This window comes from Callithrix jacchus, chromosome 9 (assembly GCF_049354715.1).
Source record: "Callithrix jacchus isolate 240 chromosome 9, calJac240_pri, whole genome shotgun sequence".
Classification (NCBI taxonomy): Eukaryota; Metazoa; Chordata; class Mammalia; order Primates; family Cebidae; genus Callithrix; species Callithrix jacchus.
Window position 1 is genome coordinate 36,946,226 of NC_133510.1, and position 23,296 is coordinate 36,969,521.

General features: G+C 35.1%; 1 protein-coding gene across 3 annotated transcripts in view; it reads left to right on the plus strand.

The window, feature by feature from the left end:
* CPNE8 (copine 8) overlaps positions 1-23,296 on the plus strand; it is a 261,517-nt gene that overhangs the window by 57,313 nt on the left and 180,908 nt on the right. For all 3 annotated transcript variants that reach the window (XM_002752370.6, XM_054238177.2, XM_035255835.3), the window contains exons 4-5: positions 9,933-10,036; positions 19,099-19,138. In XM_002752370.6, the coding sequence (XP_002752416.1) occupies positions 9,933-10,036; positions 19,099-19,138 (144 nt within the window). The remainder of the gene's footprint in view (positions 1-9,932; positions 10,037-19,098; positions 19,139-23,296) is intronic.

A 23,296-nucleotide genomic window follows, 5' to 3' on the forward strand; every position in this document is an offset into this window, starting at 1 on the left:
CTTGATTTTGAAGTCAAGTGGTGTGATGCCTTCAGCTTTGTTCTTTTTTGTCTCAATGTTACTTTGGCTATATGGGATCTTTTGTGGTTCTATATGAAATTTAGGATTCTATTTTCTATTTCTGTGAAAAATGACTTGGAATTTTGATAGAGATTGCATCACTTAGCTAATATGACTATTTTAACTATATTGCATTTTCAGTCCATGAACGTAGAATAGTTTACCATTTATTTGTGTCATAATTATTTCTTTCATTAGTGTTTTGTTGGATTTTTCACCTTTTTGGTTAAATTTACTCCTAAGTATTTTGTGTGCTGTTTTTTCTTCATATTATTGTGAATGGGATTTTCTTAATTTCTTTTTCAGATAATTTGTTGTTAATGTAAAGAAGCACTGTTGATTTTTGTGTAATTTTGTATCCCGTAACTTTACTGACTTTATCAGTTGAATCAGTTTATTGGTGGAGTCTTTAGAACTTTCTCTATATAAGATCGCATCACTAGCAAATAGAAACAGTTTCACTTCTTCCATTCCAATTTGCATGCCTTTTTTTTCTTTTTCTTGTCTAATTGCTCTAGCTAGAGTTTGCAGTCCTATGATGAGTAGAAGTGTGAGATTGAGCATCCTTGTCTTGTTCCTAAATTAGAGGAAAAGCTTTCAGTATGATGTTAGCCGTGGGCTTTTCATATATGTCTTTTATTGTATATTCCTTTAAAACTTGTTTTGAATTTTTATCTGGAAACATTCTTGAATTTTGTTAAAAGCTTTTTGGCATCCATTGAGGTGATCATATGGTTTTTATATTTAATTGTGTTAATGTAGTGTATCATCCTTATGGAGTTGTGTATGTTGAACCATCCTTACATCCCTGGGATAAATCCCATTTATTATGATAAATGATCCTTTTAATGATCCTTGAATTCACGCTGATAGTACATTGTTAAAGATTTTTGCACCTGTGATCATCAGAGATAGCTGCCTGTAGTTTTCTTATAATATTTTTATCTGGCTTTGGTATCAGGGTATATAAGTCAGGATTCTCTAGGGGAACAGAACTGATAGGATAGATGTATGTATGTAGGGGAGTTTCTTAAAGAGTATTGACTTACACAGTCACCAGGTGAAGTCCCACAAATGGCCACCTGCGAGCTGAGGAGCAAGGAGGCCAGTCCAAGTCCCAAAACTTCAAAAGTAGGGAAACCAACAGTGCTGAGAGCCCCTGGCATACCACTGGTGTAAGTACAAGAGTCCAAAAACTGAAGAACTTGGAGTCTGATGTTTGAGAGGAGGAATCATCCAACATGAGAAAAAGATGAAGGCCGGAAGACTCAGCAGGTCTGCTTTTCCATCTTCTCCTGCCTGCTTTATTCTAGCAGTGCTGGTAGCTGATTAGATGGTGTTCACCCAGATTGAGGGTGAGCCTGCTTCTCCCAGTTCACTGACTCAAATGTTAATCTCCTTTGGCAACACCCTCACAGACACACCCAGAAATAATACTTTGGATCTTTCAATCCAACCGAGTTGACATTCAGTATTAACCCACCACACAGGGTAATGCTGGACTTGTAAAGAGTTTGGAAGCATTCCCTTTTCGTCAATTTTTGGAAGAGTTTGAGAAGGATTGGTATTACATACTGATTCTCCCTAATCTGAAAGCTCAAAATCCAAAATACTCCAAAATTTGAAACTTTCTGAGGGTTGGCATAATGCCACAAGTGGAAAATTTTACATGTGACCTCATCTGATGGGTCACCGTAAAATGCAATCAAAACTTTGTTTCATGAACAAAATTATTAAAGATATTGTATAAGATTGCCTTCAGCATATGTGTATAAGACATACACTGACGCATAAGTAAGACACATACTAAAGCATAAAACGAAGGCGATTCATGTTTAAACTTGGGTCCCATTCCCAAGATATCTTAATATGTATATGCAATATTCCAAAATTTGAAAAATTCTGAAATGTGAAACACTTCTTGTTCCAAGCATTTCAGATATGGGATAATCAACCTGTATTTTTTCGTTAAATATTTGGTAGAATTCTATGTAAGCCTTGTTTTCCCTTTGATGGGATTTATTATTATTATTGATTTAAACTTTTTACTCATTATTTGCTTGTTTAGGTTTTCTATCTTTTTTTTTATTCAGTCTTTGTGGGTTGTATGTTTCTGTGAATATATTCATTTTACCTAGGTTATCAAATTTGTAGGTACCTAATTGTTTATAGTAGTCTTTTATGATTGTATTTCTGTGGTATCAGTTATAATGTCTCCTCTTTCATTTCTGAATTTACGTATTTGTCTTCTCTTTTTTTTCTGTCTGACTAAAGGTTTGTCAAGTTTGTTTACCTTTTCAAAAAATCAGTTCTTAATTTTATTGATCTTTTCTTTCTATTGATCTTTTCTTCTTTCTACTCTTGTTTATTCTTCTCTGATCTTTCTTTTTTTTTTCTACAGACTTTGGTCTTAGTTTTTTCTTTTTCTTTTAGTTATTTGAGGTATAATGTTAAGTTTATTTGAGACCTTGGTCTGCCACATGCTACTGTGATCTACTACATAGAGCTGGAAGCAGAAATTCTCATTTCTGATGATAATTGCTGCATATGGTGCATGACAAATTAGGGGTAATTTAAAGGTTTGAATGATTTTGTATTTTTCTAGAGTGGATTTACTTTTACTTCTGAAGATTTAGAAAGGCTAGTAAAAAGTCATCTTAATTCCTTAAACATTTGAATGACTCTAATCTGGTTTTCATTGCTCCTAAGGGTTGTTCTGATTCATCCATCTCAGTTCTAGCCCTTTGGGATCCCAGCCCTTTGTTGATTTATTTTTTGTTTTTTAATTTTTCTCTCTCATTTTTAAAAGGTTTAGCCATATTAAAAAATGGAGGGAAAGAAATATAGAGTGAAAATGCATGTACACTTTTAAAACCTCTGCGTAGTTTGGCCTTTTTATTTTTTCAAAAAGAGCCTCTACTGACTCTCTTTTCTTCATGTTTTTTTGTTCCATAAATTATAACCTTTTGTTAAGTCTCTAGTGCTTCTAAAATGATTTTTTTTTTTTTTTTTGAGGTGGAGTTTCACTCTTGTTACCCAGGCTGGAGTGCAATGGCGCGATCTCGGCTCACCGCAACCTCCGCCTCCTGGGTTCAGGCAAATTCTCCTGCCTCAGCCTCCTGAGTAGCTGGGATTACAGGCTCGCGCCACTGTGCCCAGCTAATTTTTTGTATTTTTAGTAGAGACGGGGTTTCACTGTGTTGACCAGGATGGTCTCGATCTCTTGACCTCGTGTGCCACCCGCCTCGGCCTCCCAAAGTGCTGGGATTACAGGCGTGAGCCACCGTGCCTGGCCCCCAAAATGATTTTTAACACTATTTTGTCCACCTTTTCCAATTGTTCTCAGGGGAAGAGTTGGTGTAAAACAACCTAATTTGTCATTGGCAGAGTAAAAAAGTTTGTTCTGATCACTCATGAATGAAAATAATTTTCAGGCTTCGTTTTGCAGTGTTTCTTGTTTTTCTGCAAAATTCTTAGTACAAAATTAAATAAAGCTAACAAAAATAAGCATTGATAATTTGAAAATATTAGTGCTCAAACTATGCCTAAAGATTATATTTTATGCAGTACTTTCAGGAAAAAGAGACAGTATTATAAAAACTTTGACAAAGGGAACAATGGAATTTAATAATTCTAGAAAATCTAAGAATTATTGCTTGGAAGATTTTTAAAGATAATCCATCAAAAGTTTGTTTTGATTTTATGAAATTCATTGTTGTTTACTTGGTAATGAATGCTACTTAACAAAATTTATAGAGCATCTGTGTGAACTGTTTTGAGATGTTCAAATACTTCAGGTTTGGTGTGAATACATTATGTTTTTTCAAGTTTATTTTCAATTGGATTTAGATAACCATCTAACTTAGAATAGTCTGCCCAGTTCATTTAAATATATTTTGTCTCATATACAAGAACATCTAACTGATATGTTATAAATTTAATTCATAGTTCCCAATAAGGATCTGTTGGATAAACTGAATCGGTTTTTATTTTCCTTCAGAAAAGTTCTAAAACACTATAATATAATTTTAAATGCTGGTAGACTGCAGTTCTTTCTATATTTTGTGTGTGAAAATTATAGAGACATGATGTAGGTATTCATTTGTTGGTGGTTAATGATTTAGGTAAGTTCCTAAAATCAGAAGATCCTAAAAATTAAATGGCAGTCCCTTATGTGAAATATTTTGTCTTAACCAAGAAGATCAGAAGGAAGTCATTTAACTTCTCTCTCTCTCTCTCTTTCTCTGTAGTATGTACATGTATTTTTATATCTATAGCTATATCTCATTGATCTGTAATAATATAAGATCTAGATAAAGCCTTCAGGTATTCTACTTGTTATAATAAAGTAAGTTTCAGATTATTGAATTGTGAAAAAAATGGCTTGCATAATGAATTATATAACAGAACTGAATCTGTTGCTCTTAGAAGAGAGCTGTGGATGTTTTGATGAGGCCAGTGTTTCATTTCCAAGAGGAAGAGTCTGAAAATCTAAACCTTCTTTCTGTGCGTGGCTATGTGTATTCGTGTGCTTGGTATCCTTCATGTAAGATGGATATTTATAGTCCTAAATTGAGCTTTTAGATTAAATTTATCTTAATATTATGTCAGAATATTCTGCCTGCTGTACTCGTGTAATTTATTCTTGTCTAATCTCTGGAAATGATGGCCTGTGTATCATGGCCACTGAGATTTAATTATAACAAAATAATTGAATTAAAGATGTGCAGTGGTTCAGATGACCTTTTTCCTTCATCACTTCACTTCAGTTGGCAACTGAATGTGAGACTGGGTAGTTGTGCTGGGCCTTCTAATATATTAAAACTTTGTGAACATTTTTATCAAAACAGAGTTCATCTGCTTGGTGCCATAAATAGATGAAGTTACTGAATGTTCTTTCCAGTACTGCTTCTCTGAAGTAGTTTAATAATTAGTTGATTTGGAAATGAGGAGTATTTCTATTCTATCATTTTCTGCAAGATTTGTTCCTAAATTGGAAAAGTAGCTATTTATCCAATTAGCTCAAGCATAAGACAAAGGAAAACTTTGAAAGACTTGATTGTGAATTGTTTTTCTTTTTTTGCTTGGAGTTTTAAAAGGAAAAGTGTTTTATGGTTTTAACAAATTTAAGTTAATACTTTTTTTTTCAAATAACTGAAATTTTCATACTTGGTGAATTAAAGAATAGTTTTTTAATTATAAGACCATGAAAACTTAATACAGTATCATTATGTAAAAGTGCTTGGCTATCCATGTATTTGTATATATACACTGTGCCAGAGGGTATTGTAATTAGGTTCATAGGTACTTTTGATAATCTAGTATTATTGATATTCAGAACACAACTTTTAGGATGCAAGTTAAAATTCTTTTAAAATGTAGCTGTTTCTGGGTGTATAACATCAACAAATATTATTAATAATTGCCTTTCCTCAAAATTTTACACCTCTCTGATGGGTATAGAATGATATACAACTTCACACTTTCCAAAGAATTAGAAATTATTTATTGAGCAGTGTAAGATATTAGCTAAGATATAAATTGTATTTCAAGTCAAAAATAATAACTTGGTTGATAGGTTGTATATTCCAGTCTCTGGGAAATAACCAATGTATTTCTCATGAGGTGAACTAGCCATAACATATCTGTAGATTTCTTATTATTTCTAGTTTTCACTTTTTATAATAAAATGAATTAAAAACAGGAACATTGGCTGAAAGTTTGTTTCTGATTTTAAAAGTAAATTGTATTCATTGCAAGAAATTGGGAAAACCCAGAAATGTATAACACATTTAAAAAAAATTAGATAATTGTTACATTCTGGTACACCATTTTTTATTTTTATCTATGTATATATAAGCATATATATGCTTATATTTTAATCAAATTGGTATTATACTATACATTTACCAAAATTCCTTCATTATTTTTTGAACAATGTATCTCAGATCTCCCTTATTTAACCATTTGTTCAATTTTATTCAGGTGTAAATGAAACATATCTGTGTCCTGTACATTCATGAAGCTTACTGTCTAGTGGGGGAAACATAAACACTTAAATGTACAGTTCTAAAATATAAGTTTTATTAAGGGGAAAGACAGGTGCTGTTAGAGAGACTAACTTTAAGAATAGAGAACCTGGCTGGGCTCTGTGCCTCACACCTGTAATCTCAGAACTTTGGGAGGCCAAGTTGTGCAGATGAGGAGTTGAAGACCAGCCTAACCAACATGCTAAAACCCTGTCTCTACTAAAAATACAAAAATTAGCCAGGCATGATGGCATGCATGCCTGTAATCCCAGCTACTCAGGAGGCTGAGGCAGGAGAATCACTTGAATCTGGGAGGCAGAGGTTGCAGTGAGCCAAGATCATGCCACTGCACTCCAGCCTGGGTGACAAAGCAAGACTTTGTCTCAAAAAAGCAAAGCGAAACGAAACATCACTTTCAGATTGATGTTTAGAGTTGGAGTGCTGACATTTAAATAGAGGCTTAATGGATGAGAAAAAGCCATTCGAGAATGGGGTTAAGAATATTTTGGTAAGAGGAAATAGCAGGTGCAAAGGCCATGAGGTGGGAAAGGGTTTGCTGTGTAAAGGGCCTACAAGGAGGCCGGGAGGCTGGAGCAGAGAGAAAGAAGGGATACCACTTATGATGAGGTTACAGAGGAAGATAGGAGCCAGCTCTTGTGGACCAAAGAAAAGAGATTTTATTGTAAGTACTATGGGAAGCCATTAAAATTTTTTAGCCTGGTGAAATGACATGGCCATGTTTATATTATTCAGAAGATCACTCTGGATATCAGATAGAAGATGAATTGGAAGGAGAACAAGAGAAGAAGCAGAGATGTATGTTGGGAGGCCCTTGGGGTAGACCATGAGAGAAATGAAAAGCTTGAATTAGGCTGATGATAGGAGCTATGGAGAGAAGTAAACAGCTGTAAGGCATGTTTTGGAGTTAGAATTGATAACTTATGAGGTAGTAATGAATAGGAGTTGGCAGATTAAAAAGAAAGACTTGAGATTGATGACTTTCATTTACAGCCTGATAAATCAAGTGAATAGTGGTAGCATTTATTGACAAGAAGTAGACCTGGTAAGCACAGTATTTGGGTGATGGTTGTGTATAAAATAATTAGTTTATGTTTGGATGATACTTTTGAGGGATATATTTAAGTTAAGAAAGCAGTTGTATATTTGAGTCTGTACTTAGAAGTCAGTCTAGGGGCTGATGACATATCTTTGAAAGTTATCATGTAGATGAGATTTAAAGCCAAAGAAATTATCCTGGTCTGTTTTGTGCTGCTATAACACAATACCTGAGTCCAGTAATTTATAAAGAAGAGAAATTTATTTTCTCACAGTTCTGAAGTCTGGGAAGCCCAAGATCAAGGCACTGGCATCTGGTGAGGGCATTCTTGCTGTTTCCTCACATGGTGGAATGGTGGAAGGCAGAATGACAAAGGATGGCCGAATGCCATCTGAAGCCTCTTTCATAAGGGCCTTCATTTCATTCATGAGAAAGGTGCCCTCATGGCCTAATCACTTCTTAAATGCTCTACCTCTTAATACTGTCACATTGGTAACAACTGAATTTTGGAAGGGATACATTCCAACTATAGCAGGAACAGGTGAAAAAAACCCTTGAGAAAAGTGATTGTAGAGAGAACAAGAGTGCCTGGAACTGAGCTCTGCCAAGGAGATGTTAAATGCTTGAGAGTCTGAGAATAGGAGAAACACAGAGGAATGTGGTGTCAAAAGCCAGGAAAGATGGCTTCCAAAAAGAATGAGTGGACAGCTGTGTCACATGCTACTGAGAGGTCTGGCAAGATTAGGGCCAGAAGTGACCACTGTATTTAGCAATACTGGTGATATCAGCAACTACGATTTCAGGGCTGTGTGTTAGAAGACATAACGGACATGGTCATTTATAGGTGATTTGCTAAAACCAGGATTTTAATGGCTGCAAATTTATCTTCATTAGAGAAAGCAGGGTATACTCAGCCACTCCTATTGCTGAGGATCCAGCATTCTATTAAAAACAGGTGTGTGTATGTTTTAAGGGCTCATAGACTCTGGGCAGTTTCCGGCTGTACCTCAATGGGGCCCACCCTGGGAAATTTTACTTCGTTTTTAAAAATTCTCTCTGAATGTGACTTTGGGTTAAAAATTCAAATACTTGGGAACATGGGTACTGGCTGAGCTGCTTTTGAGAGTGTTGTGCATTGACCGCTTTGGTGCTCTCTGTTCTGGTCTGGAACCCATCTTTCCTCCCAGCGGTAGGAAGAATGGGAGGGTGCTGGGTCCCTCTGATTTATACTTTGACTTACTGACCTCTGTGCAGTTCTCTTGAAGTACGTGAGCACTGCCAGCTCCTGGAAATTTGGGTATATTCCCTTATTCCCACTCCCTTCAAATTAGAAAATTAAAATGGATAGGCTCATTGTTGGATCTTCAGGGCCTGTGTTTTATGCTTAGAGGAGAGTCTTAGAAAGAATGCAGATTTTGTAGCCAAAGTGATTTAGGTTGAAACTCTTTGCCTTAGTTTTCTTATCTCTAAGATGGGGCTAGTTCTACCCTGAAGAATTATAGTAAATGTTTAAAGTGTGTGAAAAGTGCTTGAAACAAAGTAAATACTCAATAATTGGTGGCTGTAATTAATATCATTGTTTAAAGTAAATCTCAATATTATTGAAGTGTTGAAATAGGAGGCAGGTGCCTCCTATATTATATTTGAATATAATATAGGTTATTATAACCCAGTGACCTGGCTTATAATTTATCTGTATGACAATTGGTCTATGATATAAAACATTGTCCAATGGCATAGGCCTCTGAAAATTAGTTCTTTTTAGGGGTGATCAGTTAACAGTAGCCTTAGTAAATCCTGTGTCATCAATATTTTGTACTATAGTTTTATTATTACAGTTTAAGAAAGCTTCACATTTTAATGGATTAATCCAGTTCTTCCATTCTCCTATTAAAAAGATAATATTTAATTGAACTTTAATAGAAGTTGGTTCTTTGATAAGACAGCATGCTTTACTGTTGCTCAGAACTAAGGTTAAAATTCTCTCATTAGAATTCCATGGCAGTTGGAAGGGAAGAATGTAAGCCAAGGACAGAAAAGAGATGTAAAGTTAATATTTGTGTTCTATCCTTGGGAGAAGTGCCTAATGGCCTTCTTTCACAGTGAAAGGAGGGAGGACTAGAAGTGGAATATTTTTTCCTGTTTTCCATTTGCCCTAAGATGGAGCAACGTAGTTTTTCTAAGCGAAAGCACAGTACATTGCTTAAAAACATGCAAGAATAACAGGTCTTATTTTAGCTGTCTAGATATAGTAAGAATTAAAACATGATTAATCAGAAACAACGGATTGTTGTGACATATGTATGTAGGAGATTTTCAGAGCATTCTCCCCAAAACATGGCTAATAAACTGTATTGCATATAGGGCTGTTTAGTATAAAAAGTGGAAGAGGGTTATGAATACTCTAATTTCTTCAATTATAAGAATATGTATTGCCTGGCTTTCTTATATACAAGGTTAGGAAAATAATTTATAATATGTTTAAATTTTAGGTAGAAATAGCCTCTTTTCATTAAAAGAGGATTTAACTGTCAAGTAGGGAGAGGAGAGGGAGAAGCATTATTGTTTGTCATATGAATTTTGGGGAGAAGCTGATTTTTGAATGAACTCAAGGCTTATTTTCTGATTTCCCTGAATAAATAAGAAAGCTGATTTGATCTCTAAACACGTTTCTATTATTTGAATATTTATTGCTTATTTTTTAAAGGAACTGTGTGATGTTATGTACTGTACATTTAATAAGAAGCCATACAGAGTTTAATTTTAAATTCTCTTTCTTTCCACAGTTTGGAAGAACTGAAGTAATTGATAATACTTTAAACCCTGATTTTGTAAGAAAGTTTATTCTGGACTACTTTTTTGAAGAAAGAGAAAATCTTCGTTTTGACTTGTAAGTTTTACTAAAATTTGCATTTAGAAAAATTTGACTTTTAAAGCCAGTATTACTAACATAATATAACTAACATACTATGGTTGCACTGAGTACTAGGTTATATTAGCAGGAAACCACATAATTCTGTTCAGAGTATGTCCCGAGCAAGCCCTGTGCTTTGCATTTTGTAGGTCTGAATAAATGTGGAATGAATAATTGAGAAGTTTAGCCATGCAGGACGGTGTATGCGGACATTCTTTCCAAGTGTCCCATGCTTCAGTGGATTTCCTACAAGTACTATGTATACTCCAAAGTTATCACATCTACTCCGATGGCTGATGTCTCTCAGATCTTTAAGTTTGTCTCAGCAGCTTCTTAGCATAGCACATGGATCTCTGCCTAACTATGGCTTCCTTTCATCCCTTGGTAGACTTGTATTTTTGCAAGGGCCAGGATAATGGAGTCAGCATTTTAAATATTTTAAGTATTCTTGTTACTTTGATACTGAATCTGGCATATTAAAACATTATTGTCAAATCCAACTTGCTGGCCACAGAGAACCTAGAGTCAGTCTGTTTAAATTATTATAGAGATTTTGTTCCACAAAAGCGAACTGCAGTGGTTGTTGAAGTATCTGGATATGGTCAAACGGAAATCTGTTGTGGTGAGGTGGCTAAAGTATGTTTAAAATATTAAAATAATTAAGGGAAATTTATGAACACTAAAAAGATAAATGTCTTATTTTAAATAGCTGAAAAAATCATGATGTACCATACTTTTACAATTTATAAATACTTTTTACTATCAATATCTGATTGTAAAAAGTCATAATTTGCTTCAGAAAGTAAAAACTAAGAGCTCTTTACTGTAAATGATCTTTCTCATTTTCCTCTTAAATATACACAGTAAAATAACCTGCAGGTGTTTGTGTTTAAAAAACATCCTAGCTTCTTTCTTCAGGAGTACTATTTGTCATATTTATCAAACAAAATTTATTACATCCACATTTGGTTTGTACTTTTTAGAAACCCCTTTCCAAATAATAAAAGTGAGGCTCATAAGAAGAGAAACTGAAATGGAATGTAATGACTTCCTGATTATGTTTATTGTAAGAGGCTGCACATGTTGTTGCCATTCAAAAACAGATATAAATCATGTACTATGTGGCTGAATTCTCCCGTTATTCTGGGCCTTCTTAGCAATTGCTTAAGAATTTTCTTTTACACCAGCATGGGACTCTTGATTTTTTCTCCTTAATCCCAGACTTATCTTTACAATAAAACCAGCCTCTGTTTCATTTATGATTCCTTGTTCCCTCTGTTTTTTTTTTCTTTTTCTTCCTTTCTCATGCATCTGCATTGTTTGCACTGTCAAAAGTAATAAATATTTATTATAAACTTTAACTGATACAGATATTTAAAATGAAAGTTTCCTGTTATCCTAATACAAAAAAGACCTCCCAAACCTGCAAATGATTCAATGTATATGCTGGGAAATCTTTTTTTCTTTAAGCATACACATATGCATACAGGAATTGCAATATATGTATTTTCCTTCACCTTCTATTTTGCCGATATCCTTTTATGCCACTAACTATACATATACCACATTCATTTTAAAGGTTATATAATTTCTTTTGTTCAAAAGAACTGTCATTTATTTAAACAAACACTTACTGATGGGCATTTGGCTGATTCCATTTTTCCAACTATGTCTATGCTGCAGTGAGTTTCCTTGGTTGCAAATCTTTTTGTAATATATATTTATATATACTTTGCATTTTCAGAGGACAAATTACTCAGAGTTAATTTTTAAGATTATAGGATGTGGACAGGACTGCTCACTGTCTGGTTCTAAATCTTTGACATAACTTGGTGTGAAAGTTGATTATATGAATTGGGTCATTCGCGTCATACCCAACTAATTCAGAGTCAAGAGGCCAGGGGGAAAAAGCAGTAATAGCACCTGCTCCATGAATTGAATTTTCTACAAGGCCAGTTGCTGAAACTGTTTACTGTAATCCTAAAGACCAATTATGACCGGCCATGACTCTAAGACTAGTTCTATCTACCACCATCACACACCAATTGCCACTTTCGCGAGCTCCCAAATGTTTCTCTAGTGCCAATGAGTTTTCTTTCAAAACAATATATAGCATTTCTCTTTCTGATAAATCTCCCAAACTTCTCTTTGTTTTTTGTACATATTGAATGAAGATCACCATGGTCTGTGTATATGCCCTGAATTGCAATTCTATGATTTCCAGATGAAATATTTAATTTAGAGATTCATCTCTATATTTTAATTTGATTTCAACATTGGAGATTCTATAAGCTTTGTTACTCCCCTGAGCTCCTTCTCTGAGCTCCTTTTCAGTTATTTAGCTCTGATTTTTATATTCATGTCCTGCTCTTCATTCATTACCTGATACTCATAACTTGTCTGTTCCAGGAACATTTATTTCAGTGTGACAGGAAAATATAAAGTAACATAAATGAATGTTAAGTAAATGAATGTATTTTAACTTCCTCAACTTCCTAATTGAAGTTGAAGCAATTTTTACAGAAACAGTATAATGTTTGAAATGTGAAAGCATATTACAAAATGGAATTAAATAACTATCGTTTTACCTTTTGCATGTATTTGGTTAAGAACATCTCCATTTTGTATGGTTGCTGAAAAATTCAAACAATTAGGGCTAGAAAGGGTTACCCGCAGAAGATTATCGAGAAGAGTAACAAGTCTATCCTCTTAGTTCATGTAGCATCTTTGCTATCACTTTAATTCCTTTTAATTTTCCATTTTTTAGAATACTCACATATATTTAACCTGAAAAACAGACTTATTATTATTATTTTTATTTTATTGTGATATCTTAGGATATCTACATACATATTTATGGAAATAGTATAATAGCTCACTAGTTGTGTGTATTATACCTGTGATTGGTTTTTAAAATTTATCTTAGCAATGTGTTATTCCTAGTAAAAGAAACATATATTTATGGTAAAAAATTGGAAAATAAGGGATAAAGTAAGCAATACAAATTACCAGTAGTCCCAACCTCTGCCACCCAGACAACTACTGCAGATATTCTGACGTATTGGCTATATCAACCTTAAGTAAATATATACAGAGATTAATCTCTAAGAAAAGGGTTTATTTGTCGATAATACACAATAATTAGAATTGCAGTTTAGACACATACACACACATACCAGAATGGATTGTGTTGTGTTTAGAGAACAAAAGGAAAGGCTAGAGTTTCACTGGGAAAGGAGAGAAATTACATAGGTTGTTTTGAAAGAAAGTTTACTGGTGCTGGTTGTGTCTTACAGAAGCTGGTGCTGCTTCCTGATTGGTAAGGGGTGGCAATTACTAGGTTACACTTGACTCAAAATCACAGCAGGTCCTTGAGGTTTTGGATTGCGCTTGTGAGGTGTTGGTGACTCCTGAGTGATTTTCCCCATGGCTCTGCTGCATTTTCAGACCTGACTGTGTTTTAATTGGGTATGACAAAAATGGCCCCATTTTGTGTGATCAGTTTTCACTGGAGTAACATAGTTTCCTGAGGGAGCAGCATGCTGAAAGATGCGCTAGTGTAACTTGACCAACAGATGTGAATGGTTTTCAGAATTGTTTTGGATTTACTTAAGCCTATGGATTTTATAAAATTCTAAAAAAATTAAAAAAGCTTTGAACATATTTTACCTGAACTGTATATTATAAGAGGTTTTAGAAATGGCTTTTATAAACTTAAAAAAAAATCAGTGCTTAAATAATTATAATGACAGTGGGAGAAAAAGAGATAGAGACAATGTATTTCTGCTACCACTGACCCATATTCTTGTAAGTAATATAATAGTTAACCCATGTTAATTTTTATTAGTTACTATGATATGTCTGAGATATATTTTCAAGATTAGTTTATCAGCTATGAATCCTAAAATTCCTTGCCTTTTTGATCCAGTATGTACTTTTTCATTCAAGAGACATGGTTTCTGTCATCAGGCTCTTTATATATCACAGAGAAAGTCATAAAGTTTGACATTTATTTATTTTTATTATAATTATCACACTGATGATAATACATATTCTTAATAAATTCACTTTGTTGTCATGACTGAAACTTTATTATTCATAGAGTAGCTTTACCAAAATGTGTTTGAGCAGGAAGTGTGTATAGCTTTATCACTTCATAGTATGTACCAGATATAGGAGAATTTAGAAATTACACTTCTCATTTGCTTTTTTCCATTCAGACTGGGACACTGAAAAGTGACTCCTGAGTCTAGATATGATTTACCCAGAGAATTATTTTCTTTCTTGATAAATGAAATGGTAATAATTAAGAAACATATAATGAATGTTATTGTAAAATATTTTAGATGAATCTCAACACTCTGAGGGAAAATAAGTGTTTTTTTTACTTCTAGTAGTTGTCCCACCACCATGTCAACTCTGGTTTTTCCGATTGGTCAAGGGCTCCCTTAATCATGTCAAAGTCTAATTTCATGCCTTTTCAGTCACGTTAGTTTCTCAGAAGCATCTTGCTCTATTAATTGTTAAGGATTTTTTATTTTAAAACTTTAATCTCAAACTTAATTTAAGACTTTTCACTTCCTCTCCCTTAAGCTGGAGCTACTGCCCAGCTCCTTGCAGGACAGAAGAGAGGTGGGAACACAAAAGGGTAGACAGTGTTGGGAGGCAGAGTTGTGGGTCTCCTGCCATCCCAAAAACCTAGACTTTGTGTGGGGTCAGCCTCAGGGGACACATTTTAAGCACCTGCTGGTCTTGTCATGATGGAGGATGAGCTAAAAAGGACATTGGTCTATGTTTTTTATCTCACAGAAAGCACTTTCTAGAACTTCCCAGTGAGTTTCCCTTCCCTCGACTGCCCCAGGGTGGACCTGCAGCAGGACTCTGTATCTTACTGATGAGCCAGATGCTGCGCTCTCCTTCTTGCAGGCATCCCAGATTTTGGAGCCATACTTTACTTGGCTTTGGGGAGTGGAAAGAACCTCATTTTTTTCGTCCCCCAACAGCGAGGGAAAAAGTCCTCACTTATGAATAACCTGTTCATCACCTGGCCATGGACTGGTCCCCTGAGCTTTGGGGAGAAAGTATGAGACCCTTATGTGATTGACTCAGTAGCTCTGAGCTAAGCATGATCACATTTTTTTTTTTCTCTCTGGGCATTAGTTGGAATTCCAGAAATAAAAGAAAAATTCCCATCAACATCTGTTACTCTTGAATCAAAAACATAATCCTTAAGGTGCACTCAAGCCAGCTACTGCCAATTTATTACTGTAGTAATAAGGTTTCAATGGCAGGATGAAGTTGTTTACAAAATTTGTTACTAAATTCAGGCACAGGGGATGCATCCTCTTAGGAAAAACTACCAAGCTTCCTATATGATCGTATATTCTCTCTTCCTTAAAGAAAGTGTGGAACTCACTAACAGATACATAGGTGCATGTTTACATTGTAACCAGTTAGGATGTAGTGTTTATGTTATGACCTGTGAGAGTGAGGACTAGAGAAGTCTTGATATGTTTAGAAAAGTTAGAAGAAAAATTGTTTTAAAAGAAAGATGGTAATTTTAGGCTTGGTCTCGTAGCTCACACATGTAATCCCAGCACTTTGGGAGGCTGATGGGGGTGGATTACTTGAGGTCAGTAGTTCAAAAAAACCAGCCTGGCTAACATGGTGAAACCCCATCTCGATTAAAAATGCAAAAATTAGCTGGGTGTGGTGGCTGGTACCTGTGTGATCCCAGCTACACTGGAGGCTGAGGCAGGAGAATTGCTTGAACATGGGAGGTGGAGGTTGCAGTAAGCCTGTAGTGAGCCGAGGTCCCACCAGGGTGCTCCAGCCTGGGCAACAGAGTGAGAGTCTATCCAAGAAAAGAAAAGAAAAATGGTAATTTCTAGTGCTTTATAATCTAACATATTTTATTCAGGGGTGTGATGTCTATTACCTATGAGATAATGGCATTAAAAAAGCTTTGTAAAATACAGTGAAAGAGGACTGTATTTGAAGATACATAAGCTTTTTGTGATGAAAACATTTTCCTTTTCCTTTTTAACTGAACATTTGATTTCTCCCCAGTCCACACTTGGTTCTTTTTAGAAGATAGTTTCCAGAGTTGATTTTTGAGGAGTTAGCACAATTATGTTTAATCTCTGACATTAAGTTGCTAATTTCAACCTTACCTTTAAAAAATTTTTCTTACATAAGAAACATTTCTTGAATAAAAGACTTTTTTTTTTTTTTTTTTTTGGTACTAGCAACTTTAGTTCTACAGTAGATGTTGGCAATTTTCTGTTTTACAATTCCAGGCTATAGCTTTTGAAAGTGCTCAGAATGCCTTGATGAGAAGGAGAGTAATTTGTAATTCTTCTGATGCAGATTTTTACATGATGCCTTTTTTTTTTTTTTGCTGTTGTAAAATTTCATTATAAAATTATGAAAATTAATTCATTTATATAGGTAAACAGGTCATAATGAGTATGTGCTGTTGGAAGAGAGAGACAATTAACTTACTCCTGATTTAAAAAATAACTTGCTCCTTATTGAAAAAATAATAACAAGAAGTCATATTCTCTATGTTTAATCCTTCATCTTTCTGCTTCTCCTATAGAAAGGATGCCACAGGACTTCTAGAGGAGAGACTATTTTGATGAAAACAGCAAAAGCTCTAAATATTTTAACTTAATCATGGACATTTTGAAGCATATTCAAAAGTAGCATATGCATATTGCCAGTTTGGTTTCCCTTCAGACTATTTATTTATTTATTTATTTTGAGGCTGAGTCTCGCTCTGTCACCCACGCTGGTGTGCAGTGGCATGATCTTGGCTCACTGCAACCTCCGCCTCCTAGGTTGAAGCAATTCTCCTGCCTCAGCGGCCTGAGTAGCTTGGATAACAGGTGCACACTACCATACCCAGCTTTGTATTTTTAGTGGAGATGGGGTTTCACCATGTTGGTCAGGCTGGTCTTGAACTCCTGACCTCATGATCCACCTTCCTTGGCTTCCCAAAGTTCTGGGATTACAGGCGTGAGCCACTGGGCCTGGTCGCCTACAGATTATTATCATCTCACCTACCAATACTTCAAAATAAAGCTCTCACAGATAAGGATGCTTATATATGACCCTCCCGTTTACTATTCTCCAACCTTAGGCCAAATAAGTACTTAATGGCAGCTAGTTTTCAGAGCAGTTGAAAGTTTCTTGATAGTCTTAAAAAATTTCTCTGATAGACTTAAACTGATTAGTTTAAGTCAGGCTCCAAACAAGAGTCAGACATTGTATTTTTGTCCTTTGTCTCCTATATTCTATAATACTCTCCTTCCCCTTCTTAATACTAGTTATCTGCTATGAGAATCAGAATATTTTTTAAAAGAGAAGGTGAGGCAAGAAATTCCATCTCTATAGAGTGACTCTGTGTGTTATCTCTCACGTCCCATCAGTTGGAGTGATGCTAAGATTGATCCATGGGTTCCGGTGCTGTCTGTCTCTATTCATTAGAGAAGTCTTTGTCCTGGCTGGGAACAGTGGCTCACGTCTGTAACCCTAGCACTTTGGGTGGCCAAGTCCAGCAGATCACCTGAGGTCAGGAGTTGGAGACCAGCCTGACCAACATGGAGAAACCCAGTCTCTACTAAAAATACAAAATTAGCCAGGTGCGGTAATATGTGTCTGTAATTCCAGCTACTCAGGAGGCTGAGGCAGGAGAATTGCTTAAACCTGGGAGGTGGAGGTGGTGGTGAGCCAAGATCTTGCCATTGCACTCTAGCTTGGGCAAGAGCGAAACTCCATCTCAAAAAGAAAAAAGAAAAGTCCTTTTCCTTTTACCTCAAAGCCTTAGTATCCTTGGATGATTACTGCCTGGAGCCACTGCAATTTTAAAGCTGGTTTATGGTATACATTCTTTGCTAGTGAGTGAATGCCCTTCTCCCCAGTATCCATATACTCAGCGAACTTTTATTGATTGAGGTGCTTTCTTTAATTGTGAAAACATTATTGTTGTGTGAGAGAGGAGACTTTAATTAACCTTTAAAAAGGCAGTTAATTTTTGGTAGGAAGCTATTCACAAGAAATGTGAAATGAATATGATTTGGGAGACAGTCTATAGTCAGCACAAATATTTTCTTATACAAGAATTTGGCAAATGGAAGGTAATTTTGACTATCAGTGTCCTCTCTACTTCTACAAACTCTGTAGCGCCAGGGAATAAAGTGATGATGAATGATCTTATTCTAGAATCTCTCCAAGAACTGATTAATGTCCAGTACCAACTGGTTAAAACCAGAACATATGGTAGTCTCATGAAATATGTTTCTGTTTCCATAAAATGTATGTTTTAAGTCCTCTGATTAGGGAAAAATAATGTCTCATTACTCCAGCCAATTTAACAATAGCATTTAAGATATTAAGAATTAAAATGTATGCTAAGGACAGCCCATTACCAGGATCTGTTTGTTAATTAATTTGATATTTTAAAGTAAAATATTCTATTTTGAGATAAACATACATTCATTCATATGCAGTTGTAAAAAATCATACAGAACTTATGCAGAGAGACGTGTGTATCCTTTACTTAGGTTCCCTCAGTAGCAATATCTTGCAGTATCACAAATAGGATATTGACATTTATTCTGGCAACATATAGAACATTTCTATTACCTCAAGGATACCTCATCTTACCCTTTTAAATGATATCTAGAGAAGAGGGCTTTTCAGTTTTTAAGGAATTTTGAAGTAAGTTGAACAGTACTAGGATACTGCTGCACAGAAAAGAGAAAGTTTACACTTATCAAACAGCAGAATTGATTATTGAGACAATATTAAGACTTGTTAGGTCTTTAGAAATGAAAGAACTCAAGGATCGTGAATTCTACCATTGACAGTAAGCCATAGATTTTGTGAAACTTTAAAATTTGCTAAGTTTTTCTTCCGATTGGTATTGTTTTGGATTTCATTTTATTATAATTTATGTGTTTTGGAAAATACTGGTGTTTTTCTCTAGCTGTATTTTGTGGAAATAATTTGAGTTTTGTATTTCCATCTTTTAGGTATGATGTTGATTCAAAGAGCCCTAACTTATCCAAACATGTAAGTTCATATTTTTATGTTTTTATAACATTATATGATTTATGATTAATATGTATGCTGATTTATTATTAAAGTTATATGTCTATTATTTTTCATGTAACATGATTGCCATAGAAAATAAGTAACATTTTAAAAGATCCCCAGGAAAACATTTTGGAGGAGACTATTAAAAGAATGTTACCTTTAGTAAGTAAAATGGACTAATCTTTTTAATTTTTAATTTTTATTTTTTAAATAAATGACGATTACAGTTTCCTGTGATGTTTGAAATTGGCTTTGTTTAAGCAAGATGAAATAATGAGCCTGGGTCTTTTTGCAAGGTTTAACTTGGGAGAGAATGGGAAGTAGTTGGGTATAGGCAGAGTGATTTGTTAGTCTGGTTTTTTGGTGGTTCATTTGTTTACCAATATTTCCTAACTGCCTGTATATGCCAGGCACTGTGCTAGTTTCAGAGGGCATAATATGGGCAAGATAGACATAGTCTCTTACCTCAATTCACTTATAGCTTTGTTTTCTTTTTTGGGTCTCCTTCAACTTATTCCTCTTTTCTCGAGCTCTAGTCACTAGGCAACAAGTGTTACCTGGGGAACTGTCTGAGTCCAGGAGTGGTTGGGCATCAGAGCGAGATGGAAAAAGAGGTGCAGATGGGAAGGGAGGAATGAGATTGAGATACTCCAGTGAAACTTTGTGCTAATCCATCCACTTGTTTATTGACCTGTGAAATTGGAAGTAGGCTACCCCCAGTAGGAAGGGTGCATGAGGGTGAAAACAGCATTCTGAAAGGTGGTAACTGAGGTGCCAAGTGAAATCTGGGTACACAAATGTAGAATTAGCAGCTGTGCCAGGGTTAGGAGGCTGGCTGGCTAACAATGCCCAGAAACCTAGGAGGGTGAGATTTTTTTTACTTTTCCATTGTTATAGGCTGTCAAACTAGAATAGATGATTTCCCATGAAGTTTGGAGAGGGGGAGTGTAATAATTCAGAAAAGAGATGAGACAGAAAGGGGGATTATAAGCTAAGAAATAGATTTGGAAAATCTGGGAGCCTGGATATGTATGGTGGTAAAAAATCACAATTTACTGCTGCCTCCTTCACTGACTGAAGTGTGAGATTCATTTGTGCTATGAAGCATATAGCAGAATCACGTGAAGAAGTATTCAGGAACAGTCTACGTGACTGACCTCTTTACAAAAGGAAAAAAATGTTGCAACAAGCTTATTGCGCTCCATAAGTAAAGTTCATTGTGGTTGCCATGCCCCTCTCCTGCTCATGATTAAGGTTTATAACTTTGTGACTAGACATTTACAATTTATTTGCATAGCTTTATATTGGAAGTTTTTCAGATGTCCTAAAAGAGTAAGCAAAGAAACTGCATTTTATAGTCAAAATTGTTGAGCTGTAAGAAAAGAAACGCATTCACTTCTCACACATAAGTGGTTGATTAAAGGGATTATGGGCATGTCATAAATGTGAAGTATAGCTTGGCCTTATGGGAACTGGCACTGGAAACAGGATGGTGAGTTGTGAGTGAGAAGCGATTTTCTCCATTTCTCTTTCTCTCTCTCAGGCCACATACTCTTTTTACCCTGTCTTTTCTCTGAGCTTCTGCCTCTCTCTGAAGACCAAGTTTCTCTGTTTATTCATCATTGTACACATTGGGAAATGACCTCACTAATTCTGACTGGACGTAGACTTCCAAGTACCACTCTCCCTGCTTATATTTTCTGTGTTTTTTAGTTCAAACTACTCTTCAAAGGGCATAATAACTGGGCAGGTAAGGACATTTCCATGGGATTGGATATTTTAAGACTATGTTGGGAACATGTGGTTCCTATCAGTATAGTTGCCTTGAGTACAGGGCAGAGAGAAATGTATAGGTTAGGAAGGTATCTCAAACATGACTAATTCTTTTCCCTTAAATAGTCACTAATGACTAAATATTATTATGTAAGAGAGATTCCTCCTAGGAACCATACATGTATATTTCCTTTTAAATCTTTCTCTTTTGTAGAAATGCTTTTATTTTCATGAGAAAAGTTTCATGTCTCCCTCATCCTAAGAAATTCTATGTTGACACTGCTTTACCCTCATTATACCTCTTTTACTATCTCCTCGTCAAATTTTCACTTACACTACTCCAACATGGGCTAGATCAAGATTGCGTGGCCTCTCTTCACTCTTTACCTCTTAATCTCCCCCTCCTCTTTTTTTTCCCAAATAGAATTGATTACCCCATTCTTGAAATGTTCATCTCTAACTTCCAGGAGTTCTAGATCAGCCTGGCCAATATGGTGAAACCTTGTGATCCACCTGCCTCAGCCTCCCAAAGTGCTGGGATTATAGGCATGAGCCACCATGCCCTGCCTTTTCTGTCTTCTTTCCCTTCTTGCTCAAACTGCCTTAGTTCAGATTCTCATTATTTTTCTACTGATGTATTGCGTCATCTCCTATAGGTCCCATGATTTATATTATTTCACATTTTAAGCTATCCTTTATATTTGTGTCTGTGTTATATTTTTAAAATACATTTAGTCAACTGTACAGATGAGTTAATAAGTGCCTGAGCTTATAAGTGGATGAAGCATGCCGAAAGAGAAGAAAAATGTGCTTTCAAATTGTTATAAGAACTGTTAGAGATGACTATCTAGAATTTCTGTTAGAAATTAACAGCAAAAGCCCTTTCTTAGTTAAAAGCATCTAAGTACAGATTTTAGGTAAAGGAGCATATAACTCATTCAACCCAAAAGGAATTCCTGAGGTTTTTTGAAGATCAGATAGAACCAATAAACAAGATAGGTGTGTTCCCTGAGGATATGATACTTTAAGACTGTTGTCTACCTGCCAATATTGCAAAGTGAAATAAACTGGAACCTTTTAGGAAAGACTGCTAAGTTCCTAGGTTGTATGTGGCATAAAGGCACTTACTTTTTTACAAAAGAGATTTTGTAGCAAAAGAGAACCCCTTGAATTAGTAATAATATAATATATAATGTTATATATTATTATATATATTCATTCTCATTTCTGATAATTTTGAAAGAATTTTCTTTCAGGGAGACTTTATTTGGTGTATGCTTGGGTCAAATTCCTATTTTTTGATACTGTTAGAGAAATGGAGATAGAATATAGCACCACACCTTAGGCTTCTAACATGGCAGATAAATTTGACATAAGACATAAAGGATCATAATTGATTCTATTTGTGGTGTAAAAGTGTATTAGTGAAAATCATTGCATGCCAGGAAAAGACTTATGTAATCTAGAGACATCTTTCTTTAGAAGATTTATTCTGTTTATGATTCTCTGAGAAAATATCTTTACAAATACTTTTCCATATAGTTTGAGGTTCTGTGAATAAAACATGGCATTTTGAATTCTGAGTTGCTGCTCTAAGGTGCTAGTGAACCTACTCATCTTAATACCATTAGCAGAACCACATTGCATACTTTAATTTGCATAATTAAATTGCATGAGCCAAATCATTAATGAAAGGATTTATGACAGGCTCATAATTAGTGTGTATAGGATTCTGCTTGGTGTGTTGGACTAGATGGCATAGAAACTGTAGACTGTATACTAAGTTTTCATACCCACAAGGCAATCTAAAATACATTTATCCACTTGGTTGGTTGCAGAAGGCACCACTAAAATTTTTGTTTCAGACGTATTCATGGCTCCGTGGATTATTTTGTCCACTAGACACTAGGGTTCAGTGAAGATGTGTATTTTTTAACACACTTTCTAAATATTATCTATGTAAACTTTCACATACAGATCAGTTATATTTAAAAATTTTATTGGAATATTGTTTGGACCATGAAATGCAGTTTCTTGTAGAAACAGATTTTTAAGTGGGGCAAGATTCTTTCATTAGAATATAAAGCTAATTTAACCTATATATAGCTGAACTGAATTCTAAAGTATTAATATATATTCATATAGGCAGACAGACAATAAATCTAGGGCAGACACTTGTCATGCTGGGGAGTATAGCAATGAATAAGACAAACAAGGCCTCTCTTCTCAAGCAGCTTATATTTTGTAGTTGAAGAGGTGAGGTGGGCAGATTTTCTCTATGAACACGAATGCAATAAATGATTAAGATACTTTACTTTCTTTGTGGCCCTTAAACTAATAAGATATTGATACTGGGAGAGA